We start from the raw sequence: 21302 nt of genomic DNA, 5'->3' as shown, positions 1-21302 counted from the left end.
TGATGCGGTCACCAATTAGTATCGGTCGATTTTCGTGAAAAAGTTTGTGATCAGCCAAAGGCAGGTCCACTCTGGCGAATACTGTATTTATTTTGGTTTCCCGGCTGACAGGCGACTAGCAGCTAATTATGTATCTCATACACAGTGTGGAGCCGCCCCCCTAAGTTAATGATTACCTACCTTAATTTGTCATCCTGTAAAGCGTCTTTGAGTACTCTGAAAAGCGCTATACCAAATAAAATGTATTATTTTTATTATTAATATAACTAATATAGACATTTACATCATGTGTTGCCTTCATTATATAAGACTTATATGAGGCTTTTAATTTTTTGCGGCTCCAGACAGATTTTTTTTTTTTGGACTTTTGGTCCAATATGGCTCTTTCAATGTTTTGGGTTGTCGACCCCTGGTTTAGGCCATAAAACTTAATACGGGAAATAATGTTTCAGTCTTCGTGTTCATATTCATGTTCATGTAGTGATGCATCTGTCAGCCACATGCTTGTCAAACATCTGCACACAGCTGGAGTGCGGGCATGTCTTTCTTTATTGAAGTGTGTGTGTGCGCGTGTGTGTGTGCATGTGTCTGTATGTGTGTATCTATGTCCCTTGCATGGCTTCATTAAGAGGGATCAGAGCCACACCCCTTCTCAGACGCTAAACATTAGGGTTGGAATAGTCCCTCGTGTTGCGTGACCTTCTCGGCCCCCTCAGATCACTTATTACTTGTCACAACAACAATGCGAATCATGACAGTACTGCTCCATATCTTGCTCTTCAAAGCACTCATCTCTGGCTCTGTTATACACACAACTACGTCAGCAGTTTTCTTTGAGCAAACTGATGAAACGTTCTCTTTATGTAAGCTTTTCTTTTTTTTTTAAAGATGAGACACCCGGCCAAATTGTACAGGGTTGAACTCTCTTCCACCTAATGAAATAGATTATAAATATTTTAATAGGCTTTTAGGGAACTCAGATGTATCACTGCACTTGTTTAAATGCATTACCAGTAAAACCAAGAGTAAGCAGTGTAAAAATTAGCGTCTGGATTGTAAATCCTCTCCAAGGCCTTTTTGATGGTTGCTTTTAGGGATGGAGCTGTTTAAGAAAAAAAGTGTGTTGTTTTTAATACCATGGGAGTGTGTGTGTGTGTGTGTGTGTGTGTGTGTGTGTGTGTGTGTGTGTGTGTGTGTGTGTGTGTGTGTGTGTGTGTGTGTGTGCGTGTAGTCCTGATCATATGCACGCAAAGTTAAGGAGAAGTTTTTTTTTGTCCTGTCCAGCCACTCAGGAAAATCATATTGTTGATGTAGATCAGGGGTGTCAAACTCAAATACAGAGTGGGCCATAATTTAAAACTGAACAAAGCCGCGGGCCAAGGTTGAACAAATTAACCTTTTAATAGGGACCCAAACAAGTTTTGCATTGAATATTGAACAAGCAAGACTTGTATAACTTTATAGTGACATGCAAAATCGAGTTTCAAATAATAATAATAATTAAAAAATATCAATGGCATATCAAATACAATTTAAATAAAAATTTAATGCCTCTTTTCTATTTGCAGCCTTCTGAGGTAAATATCAACATTAACTTTTTCCACAGGCTAATAAATTAGAAAATAAAATAACAATGAATAAACCAACCATTCAGGACTTTAAACTGCTCAGTTTGCAACACACTGATCTAATCTGATGTGCCGAAGCCAGATACCTGCTATCTTTTCTTGGATGCTAGTTCATTAATGTCGGGGCTCAGGCTTTGATCTGAGGCAACCTTCATTATCGAACGAAGTTGTTCATCAGTCATTATATCTCGTAGTCCATCCGGACCACAGTCTTGGGGGCGTGCCTTAAAGGCACTGCGTGTAACGTCCTCTACGAGCTGTCGTCATGTCTGCTTTTCATCCATTCTAACAACGTGCCGGCCCAGTCACAAGATATGTGCGGCTTCTGTACGCACACTCACGTGAATGCAACGCATACTTGACCAACAGCGATACAGGTTACACTGAGGGTGCCCGTATGAATAACTTTAACACTGTTAGAAATATGCGCCACACTGTGAATCCACACCAAACAAGAATGACAAACATATTTTGGGAGAACATCCGCACCGTAACACAACATAAACACAACAAAACAAATACCCAGAATCCCATGCAGCCCTAACTCTTCCGGGCTGCAATATACACCCCCGCTACCACCAAATGCCCCCCCTTGTGCGTCGGTTGAGGTGGGCGGGGTTGGGGGGGGCGGTGCGGATGTTCTCCCGAAATGTGTTTGTCATTCTTGTTTGGTGTGGATTCACAGTGTGGCGCATATTTCTAACAGTGTTAAAGTTGTTTATACGGCCACCCTCAGTGTAACCTGTATTGTGGTTGGTCAAGTATGCGTTGCATTCACGTGTGTGTGTGTGTGTGTGTGTGTGTGTGTGTGTGTGTGTGTGTGTGTGTGTGTGTGTGAAGAAGCCGCACATATGTGACTGGGCCAGCATTCGTTGGACTGGGTGAAAAGCGGACGTGACGATTTTCGGGAGGGGCACTGAAATTTGAGAGTCTCCCGGGAGGGTTGGCAAGTATGAGAATTAGCTGTGAATGCGGTGTTACCGCTGAATATAATCGGCGGGCCAGCTTTAGTGTTAATTTGATATCGCCTCAAGGGCCAAGTGAAATTACACAGCAGGCCAAATTTGGCCCGCAGGCCAGAGTTTGACACCCATGATGTAGATGATCATATCTGCTGTACAGATTTACTTTACATAAGAGAAGTGTGGTATACTTCTCTTGTTGCCTTATTTGTATTTGACTTTATTAAATGGATTTATATTAATATTTGGGGCAGCCAGACCGGAATCGGACACAAATTGATAACATTTTAACTGTGGATTTTGTGAACCAGTCCACCACTAGTTTGTACACACAGCCTCATCTCAGCTTGAGCATACTTTTTCTCTTTGTTTATACAGAAATATTTAACATGGACTATTCAATGTGTAAATTATTTAAAGGTGAACCTACAATTATAATGATCTACATTTAAAACTATTAATTGTGGTCTAGATAATATGTATTGAGTATGCATTTCCACAGTTTATAATAGACCTACTTTCTGCCTGTGTCTGCAGGCGTTACCAAATTGCAAACGAAAGCGCGCCCCACTGTCTCCAAAAGTACCTAATTTTGTATTTTGAAAATATACAGTGTTTAAATCATGTGCCTCACAATACAAAGGTCCTGAGTAGTCCTGAATTCAATCCCGGGCTTGGAATCTTTCTGTGTGGAGTTTGCGTGTTCTCCCCGTGACTGCGTGGGTTCCCTCCAGGTACTCCGGCTTCCTCCCACCTCCAAAGACATGCACCTGGGGATAGGTTGATTGGCAACACTAAATTGGCCCTAGTGTGTGAATGTGAGTGTGAATGTTGTCTATCTGTGTTGGCCCTGCGATGAGGTGGCGACTTGTCCAGGGTGTACCTCGCCTACCGCCCGAATGCTGCTGAGATAGGCTCCAGCACCCCCCGCACCCCAAAAGGGACAAGCGGTAGAAAATGGATGGATGGACAATGTTTAAATATATACCCTAAAGACAAATGTCAAAAAAAACTTCTTAAACATTACGTACATTCACCCGGTCACAACATTAAATAAACCTGCTCACTCACAGATAAATACGGAGCTGCAAAAAAAAAAAGCTGCTTTTTGCAGCATTTTCACTGCAAAACGCACTGCTGTAAGCTGACTTTTATTTATGTTTATTTACAAGGTAGAATACATTCAAAAAAAAAAAAATCTCTCATGTCTTTCATAATGATTGTGATGTGCGATAGGCAAAATTCCAAAAAAAGTGCAATCCCCCTTTAAGGTGTGAGGGAGTGAGATTTACTAACGTCCACATTGACCTCAATGACTAAGCATCTCTGATTTCCTTTCAAGTATTTGTTTTTTCCTTGACCAAGTATTTTCTCCAAAATCCGGTTTCATTTCTTACTCAGGCAGAAACCTATTTTCACTCAAAGATGACATTAAAATCGTCTGGTTATCGTCATATTATTTCCACTCTTCATCCATCATGGCTTGTCACAACAGGAGTGGGGAAGTGGTCTTAAACTTATTCTGGGAAAGGATGTGGATCACTGAGCTGGGCCGTGAACACCATGGAACTTCATCACTCCCAACACAATGGTGCAATCCAGAGGGAGGGTCTAGGTTCAAGTTGAGCATGCAATGCAATGCTTCTGTTGGCTCTGGGATCAATGCTGAGGGTTACGTCCGGTGAAGACTTACCGAAGCCAAAGGCAACTGGCGCAGGAATGGGAGCCGACTGGACGGGTGTGGAGGTGTAGAGGCCGGTCACCAACAGACCATCAAAGGAGACACTGGTAGAGATGGTTACTAAGGAGAGAAGAACATTTTGTTATATTATTTGTTTATCTTAGCAGATACAAAGACAGTTAAATAATAAACTACTTGATGAGGCATTGCGAGCCTTATTTGTTAGATCATTACATGTGTGAGCTGCTAGTGTGGAGGTGTTTGTGGATATCCTGCTGCTATTAAGCACCCATTTAAAAATGGAAAATACTGCCAACATGACCATTAACTGTGAACAAATACCCTTCAAGTGGTGGGAGACTAGACAGCATGGCAGGTGTGAAAGTGCCTAAACACACTTGAGCTCAATTGTAATGAAGCTGTATAGTTTGGTTTTCAGTTATTTCAGGTACCATAAGGAAACAGCCAGACAAGGGATATTCAAATAAACTGTTTAAGGGGCCACATTTCCAGAAAGCTAAGGACAGGGGGCAGACTTCAGAGAACCAGCACACTCCACAGTGCACATTCGATAGTTTGGTCTTTTTCTTTTGTCAGGGTCACTTCTGCAAAAAAGTTAGTCAAAGATCATCTATATGATTGCACTCATTTTGTTTTTAACAATCTCAGGGCTTCCCCTCCATGTACTTGATCGTGGCGACCCGACACTGCAAAGTAAAAGCCGCCACACCTTAAAAATGAGTTGGGTTTTTTTTTCCCGTGAAAACAACTTAAAGTAACCTAAGTAATATATACTGTGTAATATATTTTGGGGGTTCTAATCATTTTATTACAGTTAAGTAAAGGATGGATCTACGCAATGTACGTAACATGTAACAAGTGTGACATCAGGCTCTCTGCATTTCTCGCTGTTCGTCGGGGACATCGAGTGACAGAAGTAAACAGTCTCCGAAACAGGTACAGTCTCCAATCATACCATAAAAAGATGCTAGATTTGTTGCTAGTCGTTTTTAATAAAGAAAAAGTCACTAAAAGGATTGAAGAAATTCCTAGAAACTTGAACAATTCTACACCCAGTACATTGTACAATAAGCAGCAATCATTTAAAAATAGAGCAAACGACATATTACAAGAAACAATATATGTTACTACTAAGTAATAATAACATTTGTTTTTTTTAATGTATATATAACATGTATATAATTTTTTTAGCTTTAGGTTATGCAAATCATTATAATGATGTCATGTTGACCATGCACCCTAGCCATGCCCCTACACCCACAGGTTTATTGGCAATCTGGGGGAAATTCTGAATCTGCTGAAAAAATGTGAGTCTTGCACAAGTTTTTTTTAAACTGAACTCCCGGGCTTACCAGTTGAAGAGCATAAATGATGAAAAAGAGAGGACCGCTGGTCCTTACTTAATTTATCTACAGTGGCTCGTGTAAAATGAATGTACCTCCGGGAGTTTCCGACTTGTTCCTGTCACACCGCGGTGAGGGAAGTCTTGTCTTGGTTTTTTTCTGTCTTGTGATTTACATGTTTTATTTTGAAAAGCAACTCCTCTTGTTTCAGATCACGGGTCCTTCCTCTTGTGTCACCAGTCTGACGTCATTCCTGACCCTTGATTGTTTCCACCTGTTTCCCATTACCCTCATGTTCTTTATAAGCCGATGCCTCCCCTTGTTCTGTGCCAGATTGTCTCGAGCTTTCGTGCCTGTCCTGCGTTCCATGTTCATGTTCATGTCCATGCCTTGCCCCACGTCTACGTCCTTGCTTCCAGAATATCCCACGCTGTAATTTTGAATGAACTTTTTCTCCTCCCTCAGAGCGACTTTTGTTATTCAACCTTTTTCTACTGCAGTGGTGAGTTATAATTTTTCCCTAATGATTTTTCCTCAAAGTTTTTGAGTGATTTTTGTTTACATTTATTAGAGTAGTAAGTTTTATAGTCTTTATTTTCTTCCTCCTGTTGGAGCGTTTTTTGTTCAAGTTTTTTGATAACAGATACGGTGCTAATTATAATTGTCCTTATTTTTTTCCCTTTTGGAACATTTTGTCGATATCTATTTTTGTAATTTCATAGTATTTGAATTTACTCGGCTCTGGAGGCTTAAAGAGTTTTTCAAAATAAAAGCTTTATTTGGAATCACATCTCTGCATCTGAGTCCCTTCCTTCGTCCAAGCCTGACAGTTCCAGTGTATTACACTTTTTCTCCCTCAATCCTTCTTTCGTAAATTATATAGTAGGGTTGTCCCGATACAAATATCTTATATACCAATATAGTGTACTATATTTGAGGGGGTTTTATCATTCTATGGCTGTTAAGTAGAGGAGGGCTCTACTTTAGCTTTATTTTTCAATTCACTTGTGTACGCAACTGTGCCAAATCGTACACAACATTTCCGGTCCTTCGACGATTGCTATTTCTTAGGAAGCCTATTATTTACGCACTATTTACTTGGGATGCACCAAGTATTTGGCTGCCGGAAAAAAACTTTAATCACTTTAACAGCACTGCCTAAACCGGATGTTGTGATGACGCAGGCAGAGGCACAGGCAGCATGTCTTCGATGTGGATGTACTTTAATATATCCGAGACGTTTTTATTTTATTTATTTTTTTGTTTGATTATTTTTTTTATTTTTTTTATTTTACATATAATTTTTGTGGGTTACCGTATTTTTCGGAGTATAAGTCGCTCCGGAGTATAAGTCGCACCGGCCGAAAATGCACAATAAAGAAGGGAAAAGAACATATATAAGTCGCACTGGAGTATAAGTCGCATTTTTTGGGGAAATGTATTAGATAAAAGCCAACACCAAGAATAGACATTTGAAAGGCAATTTAAAATAGATAAAGAATAGTGAACAACAGGCTGAATAAGTGTACGTTATATGAGGCATAAATAACCAACTGAGAACGTGCCTGGTATGTTAACGTAACATATTATGGTAAGAGTCATTCAAATAACTATAACATATAGAACATGCTATACGTTTACCAAACAATCTGTCACTCCTAATCGCTGAATCCCATGAAATCTTATATGTCTAGTCTCTTACGTGAATGAGCTAAATATTATTTGATATTTTGCGGCAATGTGTTAATAATTTCATACATAAGTCACTCCTGAGTATAAGTCGCACCCCCCGCCAAACTATGAAAAAAACTGCGACTTATAGTCCAAAAAATACGGTACTTGTTTGGGAGAGAGAGAAAAAAACATTCGACGTGTTTAATTTTATTTCTGGAATGTATACGTAAAAAATCCAATAAACAAGTGAGGAACTAAAATGGAAATTTTGAAAAACACTACTAGTATAACTAAAGAAGTTGAACAAATGTTAAGTTAAGTTAAGTTAAAGTACCAATGGTTGTCACACACACACTAGGTGTGGCGAAATTATTCTCTGCATTTGACCCATAACCCTTGATCACCTCCTGGGAGGTGAGGGGAGCAGTGAGCAGCAGCTGTGGCCGCGCCCGGGAATCATTTTTGGTGATTTAACCCCCAATTCCAACCCTTGATGCTGAGTGTCAAGCAGGGAGGTAATGAGTCCCATTTTTATAGTCTTTAGTATGACTCGGCCGGGGTTTGAACTCACGACCAATGTGTTTAAAGTGGTCCAGGTTCCTCCATACAACAGGAGCACTCTAGTGTTTTTAGGAAATTGTTGCAAAAATATCGAGTTTTGAACTGAACTCAGGGGCCAGTATGGTGTCATTCCCGGGCTGCTCGTTCAATATCTATGAGCTATTACCATGAATTGATTAACGTAGACCCCGACTTAAACAAGTTGAAAAACTTATTCGGGTGTTACCATTTAGTGGTCAATTGCACAGAATGTGTACTGTGCAACCTACTAGTAAAAGTTTCAATCAATCAATCAATCAGCTGGACCAGAGCTGGGAAAATATTTTGATTCGGGGGCCACATTGAGAGAACAAATGTGTCTGGGGGGGCAATGTATATGTGTGTATAAATGATACATGCACATTTAGCTGTAAAAATTTGCTGTACAGTATGTGTGTTTGGGTCCCTTTTTTTCAGGAACACTAATACCAAAAGTCACAATGTCCGATAGAATTCTAAAAAAGCTATGTCAGATCACCTCAAAAAAACGGAATTGAATTTGACAGTTTTTTACTGAATGGGACACCCGAAATGTACATAAAAATAAATAAAGTGGGATTTACAATATTAACTATGAACAATAAAACACTGAATATTAACAACATATGAACATCGCTCCTCTTTTACTTCTCAGACCAGCTCCTCCATAGACATCTTTTACAATCAAGCAAAACACAACAAAAATGTAACAAACAGCAAAATATGAATGCAAAGGGTAAAATGATATATTATCACTTTTATGCAGAAATGTGTTGTGAAAATGTGCTTCCGCATCTGTTCTTGACACATGTGTTTGGGGCTGGCTGCTCTTAAAACAAACACCGCCCGCTCTGCTTTGTTCCTCGTTTGAGCTGCTGTGACGTAGATTACCATGATAATTCGTATAACACTCAAAAGCGCAGATTTCAACCATTGAAAAACTTATTCGGGTGTTACCATTTAGTGGTCAATTGCACGTAATGTGTACTGTGCAACCTACTAATAAAAGTTTCAATCAATCAATTAATCAGCTGGACCAGAGCTGGGAAAATATGTCTCCCGGCTGGCCTGGGAACGCCTCGGGATCCCCCGGGAAGAGCTGGACGAAGTGGCTGGGGAGAGGAAAGTCTGGGCTTCCCTGCTTAGGCTGCTGCCCCCGCGACCCGACCTCGGATAAGCGGAAGAAGATTGATGGATGGAAATACTTTCTATAGTTCAAGACTTACGGTCATTTAAAAACAGCACTACAGATCATAATGGCGGCTACAGTTTTGATGTTAAAGGTCTAAAAAAGTTCTGCAGAACGTCCGTGGGGCCAGATTGAAAACTTTAACGGGCCGCGTGTGGCCCGCGGGCCGTATTTTGTCCAGGTCTGCGCTAGACATACTTCAGCGCAAAAATAGGTTTAATCCAAACTTCTATTCAACAAGAAAGAACACAGACTGCTGCCATATACTGCATCACTCTGCTAACGTCACAGGACTATGTGGCCAACGATTACTATCCCACCCACGCAGCCCTAATAAAAACACAAGTCAGATAAGGGTTAGGCTGAACTGCACTGTACTGCATGGTGGAAACATGGCTTGATTTTCGGTTTGGTTTTGGCAATGTATTTATATTATTTCATTCTCTCAGAGAGTAAGTAACAAATCCTGATGCGTTGATATCAGACTGACAACAAGCTCTTGGCTCTGACCCTGGCCATTTCAGGTCATCGCAAAAAGCATCAAGGCAGAATTCAGCCAGAGGTTTATTATCCTGTGGTTGATATGTACTGCTTAGTGTAACCCGCAGCAAGTTAACTATTGATCCACCCTGTAAACAAAGACCCTGAGTGACGTGACCACGGTGCTGCTGGACAGCTTCCAGCCAGACAAGAGTTGAATGGGGGAGCAGTCTGTGGCCGCGAGGAAAACCCACTCCCAAAAATTGCATTTTATTGCAAAAAAACCCCCTGTGTTAGCAATGGTAGAGGCAGTGTTGCTGTATTTTTATCTCCTGGAATCCCCCTCTGCATTTATGTTGGTGTGTTTTTGTATTGAATGGCAACATGTCAGTTGGGTCTCAGGGTGCTCATTCTTCAGGGGTTGGTGTGTTTCTAAGTGGGATCCTGGGGCAAGCAAGCAGCCTGTGTGGGCTCGTCTCACACCCTGCCTGGGTGACTCCATGTACATGTCCTCACACACGGCACTCAATGTTTGCGTGTCTGAATATCCAGTGTTTTTGTGAATATTTAATATAATATGTTCAGAGCACATTTCATCTCATCATTGTTCCAATGACTCAAAGTTACTACGTATACAAAGTACAGGCCAAACGTTCTCATTCAATGTTTTCTTTATTTTCATGACTATTTACATTGTAGATTGTCACTGAAGGCATCAAAACTATGAATGAACACATGTGGAGTTATGTACTTAACAAAAAAGGTGAAATAACTGAAAGCATGTTTTATATTCTAGTTTCTTCAAAATAGCCACCCTTTGCTCTGATTACTGCTTTGCACACTCTTAGCATTCCCTGGATGAGCTTCAAGAGGTAGTCACCTGAAATGGTTTTCACTTCATAGGTGTGCTTGAAGCTCATCGAGAGAATGCCAAGAGGCGCAAAGCAGTAATTAGAGCAAAGGAGTTTTTGTTAAGTACATAACTCCACGTGTTCATTCATAGTTTTGATGCCTTCAGTGACAATCTACAATGTAAATAGTCATGAAAATAAAGAAAACGCATTGAATGAGGAGGTGTGTCCAAACTTTTGGCCTGTACTGTACATGCACGCAATATTCCTGGATTAACCCGGAAGTAGCAGAGATTCTGAAACGTTTTGAGACCCATAAACACCTTTTTCCAATCATGGTATTTATGCAATCCAAAGAGGTTCTTTGGGTCTTCAAAAAAGTATGCAATTTGTTATTCTTATAGCCAGACCTGTGTGTTTATTTCTGTACCTAACAGCTTCGGCTACAACTATTGATTTCCTCAGAGGTCGACACATTGTAGCCAAAACCATCAGGTACAGAAATAAACACACAGGTCAGGCTATAAGAATAACAAATTGCAAAGTGATGCGCTTATCAAAAACTAGATGTGGACCCCTGGCATAAGCCTGGATCAACCAAAATACAGTGGACCTGTTTAAGTCTTCCCCGTTATTGTCGACAATGCGCCCACCAACTCAGTAGGTTCTGGTCCACATTTTCTTCTTGACACACATTGTGAACTACTGTATCTTCCGGAGTATAAGTCGCACCGGAGTATAAGTCGCACCTGCCGAAAATGCATAATAAAGAAGGAAAAAAACATATATAAGTCGCACTGTAGTATAAGTCGCATTTTTTGGGGAAATGTATTTGATAAAACCCAACACCAAGAATAGACATTTGAAAGGCAATTTAAAATAAATAAAGAATAGTGAACAACAGGCTGAATAAGTGTACGTTATATGAGGCATAAATAACCAACTGAGAACGTGCCTGGTATGATAACGTAACATATTATGGTAAGAGTCATAACTATAACATATAGAACATGCTATAAGTTTACCAAACAATCTGTCACTCCTAATCGCATAAGTTGCTCCTGAGTATAAGTCGCACCCCCGGCCAAACTATGAAAAAAAATGCGACTTATAGTCCGAAAAATACGGTACTTTTGTCGACACAAAATTAGAGAACGAAAGAGGTCATTTCTATGACAATGTGTTTTATCATTATTCATCATTATTGTAAAACAGCTTCAAACGACTTCAGCAACATCTACGGTTTAGTAATACCACAAATAAACATGCACTCAGTGACTTCCTGTTCAGTCCAAAGTAAGCTCCAAAATAAAAGCAAGGGGGTAATAATATACACGGACAAAGTGTAGCTGGCGGACTTTAGCTAAATGATGGTTTAAGCTATTTTCCCACAACTTTATTCCAATGTTGTTAGCTAGCTCGCTTGCTAAAAAGCCAATTATCTTATCAAGGAGAATCAAGCATGGTGTATACTCTCGCTTCACATTACTTTTGAAAATCCCTGTGTACCTTCTCGCAAGCCTTGCCTGCACCTTCCAAAATCCTAGCACAGCTGTGATTGATCGTTTTTTGAAGAGGGTCCCCGAGCGCATGAGAGAAGACTTTGTGCATGATATGCACAAATTATTGAATGAAATAAAGCAAGTCATGAACATTTTTCATGAAAACGCATATTGTGTAATTTATACCTCGGTTTGCTCAAAAAATAATTACTTAATGTGTAATTTTTTAGCTTTTTGTGTTGCTTCGTCCTATAGAAGTCACAAACTACACTATTTTCATTTCTTTTTGCCAATCTTGTGCGAACAACAGGTTAAATTCCGACACATATTCTTTCTTATCTCAGGGCATTCACTTGATCGCAACTGGGCTGTTTGGTTTGACTTAGAAGACGTTTCAGCGCTCATCCATGTAGGCTTCATTGGTTTAAAGGCCTACTGAAACCCACTACTACCGACCACGCAGTCTGATAGTTTATACATCAATGATGAAATCTTAACATTGCAACACATGCCAATACGGCCGGGTTAGCTTACTAAAGTGCAATTTTAAATTTCGCGCGAAATATCCTGCTGAAAACGTCTCGGTATGATGACGCCGGCACGTGACATCACGGAATGTAGAGGACATTTTGGGACAGCATGGTGGCCAGCTATTAAGTCGTCTGTTTTCATCGCAAAATTCCACAGTATTCTGGACATCAACAATTTGTTCAATGAACAATGGAGACAGCAAAGAAGAAAGCTGTAGGTGGGAAGCGGTGTATTGCGGGCGGCTGCAGCAACACAAACAGCCGGTGTTTCATTGTTTACATTCCCGAAAGATGACAGTCAAGCTTTACCACTGGCCTGTGGAGAACTGGGACAACAGAGACTCTTACCAGGAGGACTTTGAGTTGGATGCGCAGACGCGGTACCGTGAGTACGCATGCAGCTGCGGCTTCCAAACATTTGATCACTTACCCGTACGTGCGTGCCGCTATGTGCATGTCACGTACGTAACTTTGGGGACTTTGGGGAAATATGTGCGCTGTATGAACTTTGGGGAGGTGAACGGTACTTTGGGCTGTGGGATTGAGTGTGTTTTGCAGGTGTTTGAGTTGTATTGGCGGGTTATATGGACGGGAGGGGGGAGGTGTTTCTTATGCGGGATTAATTTGTGGCATATTAAATATAAGCCTGGTTGTGTTGTGGCTAATAGAGTATATATATGTCTTGTGTTTATTTACTGTTTTAGTCATTCCCAGCTGAATATCAGGTCCCACCCGCCTCTCACAGCATCTTCCCTATCTGAATCGCTCCCACTGCCCTCTAGTCCTTCACTCTCACTTTCCTCATCCACAAATCTTTCATCCTTGCTCAAATTAATGGGGAAATCGTCGCTTTCTCGGTCCGAATCGCTCTCGCTGCTGGTGGCCATGATTGTAAACAATGTGCAGATGTGAGGAGCTCCACAACCTGTGACGTCACGCTACTCGTCTGCTACTTCCGGTAGAGGCAAGACTTTTTTATCAGCGAACAAAAGTTGCGAACTTTATCGTCGATGTTCTCTACTAAATCCTTTCAGCAAAAATATGGCAATATCGCGAAATGATCAAGTATAACACATAGAATGGACCTGCCATCCCCGTTTAAATAAGAAAATCGCATTTCAGTAGGCCTTTAAGCTCATAGACTAAGATAGATCAGATCTAGTCCAGCGGCTGCAAAACCGCAAATATTTATAATCCAAAAACCAGGAAGGTGTGCCTGGGCAAGGATGATTTTGCCCTGTCGTAGTGAGAAAAACAACTGTTTAGATGCAAACGATCAATCCTATCCTTTGTCTACTAAGACAAACTAAACAGTCCGGTTGAGATCGATTGAATGCCCAGAGATGACGATGACCTGGATGAATGAGAACACATTCTTTCTTGTCCACACTCAACACATCCTTATTGTCCGTCATTCATCTTCCAAGTAAACACGTGCGTTCTGAACACCAATAACACATGACCATACAGATTAACACCAGCACTTTGTTAACTTACAATAGTTATTAATGATAGCTCTCTCTTGTCCGATGTCCCAAACAGCCTAATAGCGTTGCAAATACTAAAAGCGTCCTCTGCCGCAACTTGTTCAGAAGTTGCACAGTTCATCTTCACAAAGATGTTTTCCTGTGCTTCATGAGTAAATCGTCCATTAAACATAAACTGATGATTGGGAATGATTAGTTCCAGTGTTGGCAAAGATGTCGATGTTGTGGTTGTCATCACTCTTTCCAAGAAGTCAACTGACAGCTGTGGTTGCTCCTTCAGGAGACACTGCCTCTTAATGTTTTGGAAGAGAATTACAAGTCTGGCACCACCCCCCCATCAAAGAACTATAAATCATACAAGACGCTATCGGAGACGATGCAAGCTTGTGAGAGTATATTTCAGCCTCTGGAGACCGCATCCTCCAGATGTCAGACAAGCTTCCACTTTAAATGCTCCCGCATCACAGACGTACCGCCATGAAAATAAGGTCTACTTTGTAAATTGAGTAAGTAATTTGTGTCTTTTTTTTCCTCCTGTTGCTCGGCAGTCACCAGTCACGCTGATACGCGCATGTTGATACCACACTTGTGGTAAAAAAATAAAGCTTTGGTACTGTTTACCAAAGTCCGGCACGGGGGCCAGCTGCTTTTTGTCGTTTGTTAAATATTTCCAACATTCAAACATTTCAAAGGCCGATCAGTGTCACACTGATAAGAAAAAAAATCAGTATTCCAGAATAATTTAAATGGTAAATGGGTTATACTTGTATAGCGCTTTTCTACCTTCAAGGTACCGGTACTCAAAGCGCTTTGACACTATTTCCACATTCACACACTGATGGCGGGAGCTGCAATGCAAGGCCCTAACCAAGACCCATCAGGAGCAAGGGTGAAGTGTCTTGCTCAAGAACACAACGGACGTGACGAGGTTGGTAGAAGGTGGGGATCGAACCGGGAACCCTCAGGTTGCTGGCACGGCCACTCTCCCAACCGCGCCACGCAGAAATAAAGAAATTACACAACCTAAAAAAACAACAGTCATCTTCAATATAAATTGATTTTTTGACTATAAAAAATTTGTCCGAATTCTTTTTTTTTAAACTACAAAGTAAAACATAAAATCTACTATTATATTTCACATTGTCCAAAAATAAAGTATACTATATAGCAGGGGTGCCCGTTACGTTGATCGCAGAGGGTGTGTCAGTCGACCGCCAGACAGGCATTGAAAAATAGACCTAAAAATTACCAATCATAAATTGATTGATTGATTGAAACTTTTATTAGTAGATTGCACAGTACAGTACATATTCCGTACAATTGACCACTAAATGGTAACACCCCAATAAGTTTATCAACTTGTTTAAGTTGGGGTCCACGTTAATCAATTCATGGTAAATTTTCACAATTATGTCACTTTCGTCACTTGATTGACATTCACTGCACCCAAGGATCTAGTGAGATGATGCTGGTTGCTGCCAGCTCAGTGTGAAGGAAAATACGACCGTCAGGAAGGCGAGAAAGTTTTTATTTCAACCGTACTTCCCGTCAAAAGCCTAAAGACCGACTGCACAGTTCCTGTCTTTACAGTTAAAGTGCTTCTCCATCATGATCATTGGCCCTACATTGGTTTGCTTTAGCAAGTTTTATTTATACAAATGTGAAGAATATCAAAGTTGTTTCCCACATCCTCTGTGGAAACAGGTTGACTTCACGTCATACATGTGTGACCGTTAATGTTTAAAAGAGATCCCCGAGGTGCACCAACAATGTTTAATAAACCACCTCATGAGTCATTAAGTTATATAGGAGGGTCATTGAGTTAAATGTTTGTATTAATCAACTTCTACTCCAACTTGTACAATGATGTTAATATGTTGCCTGTGCAGTTAATAAATATTTCATTTTGGTTTACAGTAGATTGGATTCTGATTACTTGGAGTTGATTATTCCAGATATCTATCCATCCATTTTTTACCGCTTGTCCCTTTCGGAGTCGCGGGGGGTGCTGGAGCCTATCTCAGCTGCATTTGGGCGGAAGGCGGGGTACACCCTGGACAAGTCGCTACCTCATTGCAGTATTCCAGATATATTTGATTTCAATAGGAAATGTTTTCAGATCAAAGTTAGCTGGTCGCACACCAGTTTTAGTCGTCTTTTAAAACTACATTTCCTATTGAGATTGTATGAGCAACCTAAAAATCCCCAAATAATTCCCGAGCACGGCCTCTACTGCTGCTCACTGATCCCCTCACCTCCCAGGGGGTGAACATGGGGATGGGTCAAATGCAGAGGATAATTTCACCACACCCAGTGTATGTGTGACAATCACTGGGACTTTTTGACTTTAACTTTTACAATTGTCTCCTTCTGTGATTGAGCTCTCGAGCCACTTTGGGAAAATTTCTCCAAATGTTGGTCAGATATGGCAGACAAGGTAGCTAAGACTGCTATTTTGCTAAGACGTCTTATTTTATGTATGATCCAACCTATAACACCACCATATCCACTGAATGCAAGGGAAATTCTCATTGAAAGAAGCAATAACAATTAGAGTAAATTAACAATAACAATAACAATTAGATAAATGCGTTAAAATGTAATATCGGAAATTATCGGTATCGTTTTTGTTTTTTTTTAAGTTTTGTTTTTATTAAATCAACATAAAAAACACAAGATACACTTACAATTAGTGCACCAACCCAAAAAACCTCCCACCCCCATTTACACTCATTCACACAAAAGGGTTGTTTCTTTCTGTTATTAATATTCTGGTTCCTACATTATATATCAATATATATCAATACAGTCTGCAAAGGATACAGTCCGTAAGCACACATGATTGTGCGTGCTGCTGGTCCACTAATAGTACTAACCTTTAACAGTTAATTTTACTCATTTTCATTAATTACTAGTTTCTATGTAACTGTTTTTATATTGTTTTACTTTCTTTTTTATTCAAGAAAATGTTTTTAATTTATTTATTTTATTTTATTAATTTTTTTTAAAAGTACCTTATCTTCACCATACCTGGTTGTCCAAATTAGGCACAATAATGTGTTAATTCCACGACTGTATATATCGGTTGATATCGGTAATTAAAGAGTTGGACAATATCGGATATCAACAAAAAGCCATTATCGGACATCCCTAATAAACTGTGCATACACACCTGTTTGCCTTTTTGTGCCATTTTTGCATCTGTCTCGCACAAATGATCTATTCAGCAAATTGCAACTTAGTGTACTGAGACACATCGGCAGTGTTTACCTGACTTGCATTGATCCAAGGCCATGGTACGCTGTATTTAATGGAGTGAAGGACTGGATTGAATGTGCTAACAGCCATGGCTTCCTCAGCCTCCATACACTCATCTGCACTTTTTCATTGACCTGCATCATCAAGGTTACACACACTCCATTACTCTCCACAGACACACACATTGTGTGTTCGCCGCACACACAAAGGATTTTTCTTTCACCTTTTTTTTTTTTTTACCCTCTCTATATCGGTCTATTTCCCATTTGAGGAATCACGGCAAAAAAAAAGAGAGCTCCCCTTTGCACTTTCCTCTCCCTCGTAGCAGAGAAGCTGCTTCGTTTGATGTGCAGGCATAAGGGCAGCAAAGCTCGGAGCACAAGGTTACTTACCATCGAGGAAAAAAAAAAAATGAAAAGGCGGTCATGGGGGTAGTGGTGATGCCTGTGGAGAGCAGCGCTACCAGATCAATACACATACAAGACCTAAATTATTTAGAAACAGGCCTATGCTTAACACCCATCTCACACTTGGAATTCAATCAATCAATCAAATCTAAAACGCTGTGGGGGTGCTATTCATTCACACACACACGCACACGCACATGCACACGCACGCACGCACGCACAGCATTTGATGGTTGCTTTTAACATTCTTGTCCATACTTCATTTTTTTTTACTACTGCTAACCTGACTGAGTTGGATAAGTATGAAGGAATCGGAGTCAGTGATTGCCAACACACTTATTCAACACATTGGCACGTTCTGTGTGCACACAGAACATACAAACCCCGTTTCCATACGAGTTGGGAAATTGTGTTAAATGTAAATATTAACGGAATACAATGATTTGCAAATCATTTTCAACCCATATTCAGTTGAATATGCTACAAAGACAACATATTTGATGTTCAAACTGAAACATTTTTTTTTTGCAAATAATCATTAACTTTAGAATTTGATGCCAGCAACACGTGACAATGAAGTTGGGAAAGGTGGCAATAAATACTGAGAAAGTTGAGGAATGCTCATCAAACACTTATTTGGAACATCCCACAGGTGAACAGGCAAATTGGGAACAGATGGGTGCCATGATTGGGTATAAAAGTAGATTCCATGAAATGCTCAGTCATTCATACCATACCATACCAACTTTATTTATAAAGCCCTTTAAAGACAAGCACAGTTGAAAAACAAAGGGCTGTACACCACAAAGAAATGGAGGCAAAGGACAGACTAAAAAATAACATTTAAAACAGAAATAAAAAGTACACATTTAAAAAGCAAATATAAATTACCCTAAGAACAGTTTGTTAGATAAAAAGTTTAAAAGTTAAAAGCTAAAAAATTCACAAACAAGGATGGGGCGAGGGTCACCACTTTGTCAACAAATGTGTGAGCAAATTGTTGAACAGTTTAAGAAAAACCTTTCTCAACCAGCTATTTCAAGGAATTTAGGGATTTCACCATCTACGGTCCGTAATATCATCAAAGGGTTCAGAGAATCTGGAGAAATCACTGCACGTAACACAGTGGTGAACATGCCCTTTCCCAACTACTTTGGCACGTGTTGTAGCCATGAAATTCTAAGTTAATTATTATTTGCAAAAAAAAAAAACGTTTTTGAGTTTGAACATCAAATATCTTGTCTTTGTAGCATATTGGGTTGAAAAGGATTTGCAAATCATTGTATCACAATACGAAGGTCCTGAGTAGTCTTGGGTTCAATCCCGGGCTCGGGATCTTTCTGTGTGGAGTTTGCATGTCCTCCCCGTGACTGCGTGGGTTCCCTCCGGGTACTCCGGCTTCCTCCCACTTCCAAAGACATGCACCTGGGGATAGGTTGATTGGCAACACTAAATTGGCCCTAGTGTGTGAATGTGAGTGTGAATGTTGTCTGTCTATCTGTGTTGGCCCTGCGATGAGGTGACGACTTGTCCACGGTGTACCCCGCCTTCCGCCCGATTGTAGCTGAGATAGGCTCCAGCGCCCCCCGCAACCCCAAAAGGGAATAAGCGGTAGAAAATGGATGGATGGATGTATTCCGTTTATATTTACATCCAACACAATTTCCCAACTCATATGGAAACGGGGTTTGTATATGCACACATATACACACGTGTGTGTGTGTGTGTATGTGTGTGTGTGTGTGTGTGTGTGTGTGTGTGTCTATATGTTTGAGGGCTGGGCGGTATACCAGTATTATGAGTTACACCTGTATATTTAAGAGAGATATATTTATTTTAAACAATACTGCCATACCTGTATGTAATAACTTTCCATGCTGCCTTTGATAGTTGTTTATTGAGTTTATTGAATAGTCAGTTCCGTATCATACATGTAGTGCCGTATTTTCCGGAGCATAAGGCGCACTGCCGATGAGCGGGTCTAGTCATGTCTAGTTTCATACAGAAGGCGCACCGGATTATAGGGCGCATTAAAGGGGTCATATTATTTTTCTTTTTTTCTAAATGTAGAAGACTTCCTCGTGGTCTACATAACATGTTATGGTGGTTCTTTGGTCAAAATGTTGCATAGATGATGTTACAGATCATCTTCAAGTCACTTTCTGACAGTCGCTTATGAATGCGCCGTTTTCTGGTCGGTCTTATTTACGTGGCTCACCTTCGGCAGCGTCTTTTCTCCGTTATCTTTGTTGTAGCGGTGTAGCGTGCAAGGACATTCAGACTTTACTTCAATCAATAACAGAGCAGCATCTTCTCATCCGTGGCTCACTAGTGCAACAACAACGCCAGAAATGTGTCCCGTTAAAAACCGTCCGACCGGAACTCTCTAATAACTAAAGTTCCTTGGGTGAATAATGTAAACTCACTACACCGGTATATTTTAGCGCTTTCATGGCGAGTTTACTGACAGATAAAAGTAAGAACTTTACACTACTTTATATTAGAAATGGCAACAGTGGAAGAAGAATGTCCCATAACAAGAAGATAGAGAAAAAGAAGAAGCTTATGACGAGGGTGTCGTTAGACTACAAATTTTCAGGACTTATGCAGACCCCAAACGCAGATCAGCAGGTACCAGAAGGTAAGAAAAGTTGCTTTTGCATAATATTGCAAAACAAAACTCCTGATAATATGTCTTACCTTATACACACACAATAACAATACTCGTATGTTGAAGCACAGTACAATCCATCAAGCAGTGCGGCTTCATAGCTTACCAAAGTTGTACTAAAACATTTTGACAGATTTTTGAGTGCCGTGTGTAATGTTCTATATTTTCAATGGAACAAAAAATATTTTGATGTTGTTTACATGAGTCATATTGCAGTCTACACGTATCTCTTTTGTTTGACTGCCATCTACTGGTCACACTTATCATTTCACCATGTACCAAATAAAATAGCTTCAAGGTCGGTAAGCACAACCAAAAATGTTCCCTATATTTGGCACACCGAGTTATAAGGCGCACTGTCGAGTTTTGAGAAAATGAAAGGATTTTAAGTGCGCCTTATAGTCCGAAAAATACACTACATATTATACATATATGTAGTACATAATATACATTATATCTACATGTAGTACATAATATACATACATGTCTCCAGAGAACAGTCATGCTCAAGGGCAATATTATTATTTCACAAAAAAAGAAAAGAAAATTAAATTAATATCTCAAAAGGGTAATGGGAACAAGTATAAACTTTTTGAATCCCCCCCTTTTTTTTTTTTTTACATAGTTAACTTTACCTAATATCCAGTTTCCTCTGAACCACATTTGATCACATTCATCTGGATCCACATAACTCAATTTGCCCAGAACAATGTGCTTACAATTACCTCAATATATCATCATAAGTAAGTCATATAAGTCATTCATACTCGCATTCAAAACAAGCCTAGACCTCACTATACTGAACCAGAATATTAGATTTGTACAATTTCTTCAAATGCTCAATGTTTGAACAGTGTTTGAGTTCATCACTCAGACTGTTCCATATTTTTACCCCACAGACTGAGACACAAACACTTTTCCTTAAGCTAAAGTGAAGAGTGTTTATAGTTTGCCCTATATAGTTTCTTTCTATGAATACACTTTTAATATTTGCAGGTAATAGATAACTTTTTGCTTTAAACATGACAAATATGACAAA

At 40.0% G+C, this 21302-nt stretch overlaps 1 protein-coding gene across 2 annotated transcripts in view; it reads right to left on the bottom strand.

The window, feature by feature from the left end:
• The window catches only part of LOC133612667 (reelin), a 316782-nt gene that overhangs the window by 218570 nt on the left and 76910 nt on the right, over positions 1–21302 (bottom strand). For both annotated transcript variants that reach the window (XM_072913903.1, XM_072913904.1), the window contains exon 4: positions 4284–4391. In XM_072913903.1, coding sequence (XP_072770004.1) covers positions 4284–4391 — 108 coding nt within the window. The remainder of the gene's footprint in view (positions 1–4283; positions 4392–21302) is intronic.

This window comes from Nerophis lumbriciformis, linkage group LG10 (genome assembly GCF_033978685.3).
Source record: "Nerophis lumbriciformis linkage group LG10, RoL_Nlum_v2.1, whole genome shotgun sequence".
NCBI classification, from domain to species: Eukaryota; Metazoa; Chordata; class Actinopteri; order Syngnathiformes; family Syngnathidae; genus Nerophis; species Nerophis lumbriciformis.
Note: the sequence above shows the minus strand (reverse complement) of the source record. Positions and strands in the feature narration are given on the sequence as shown.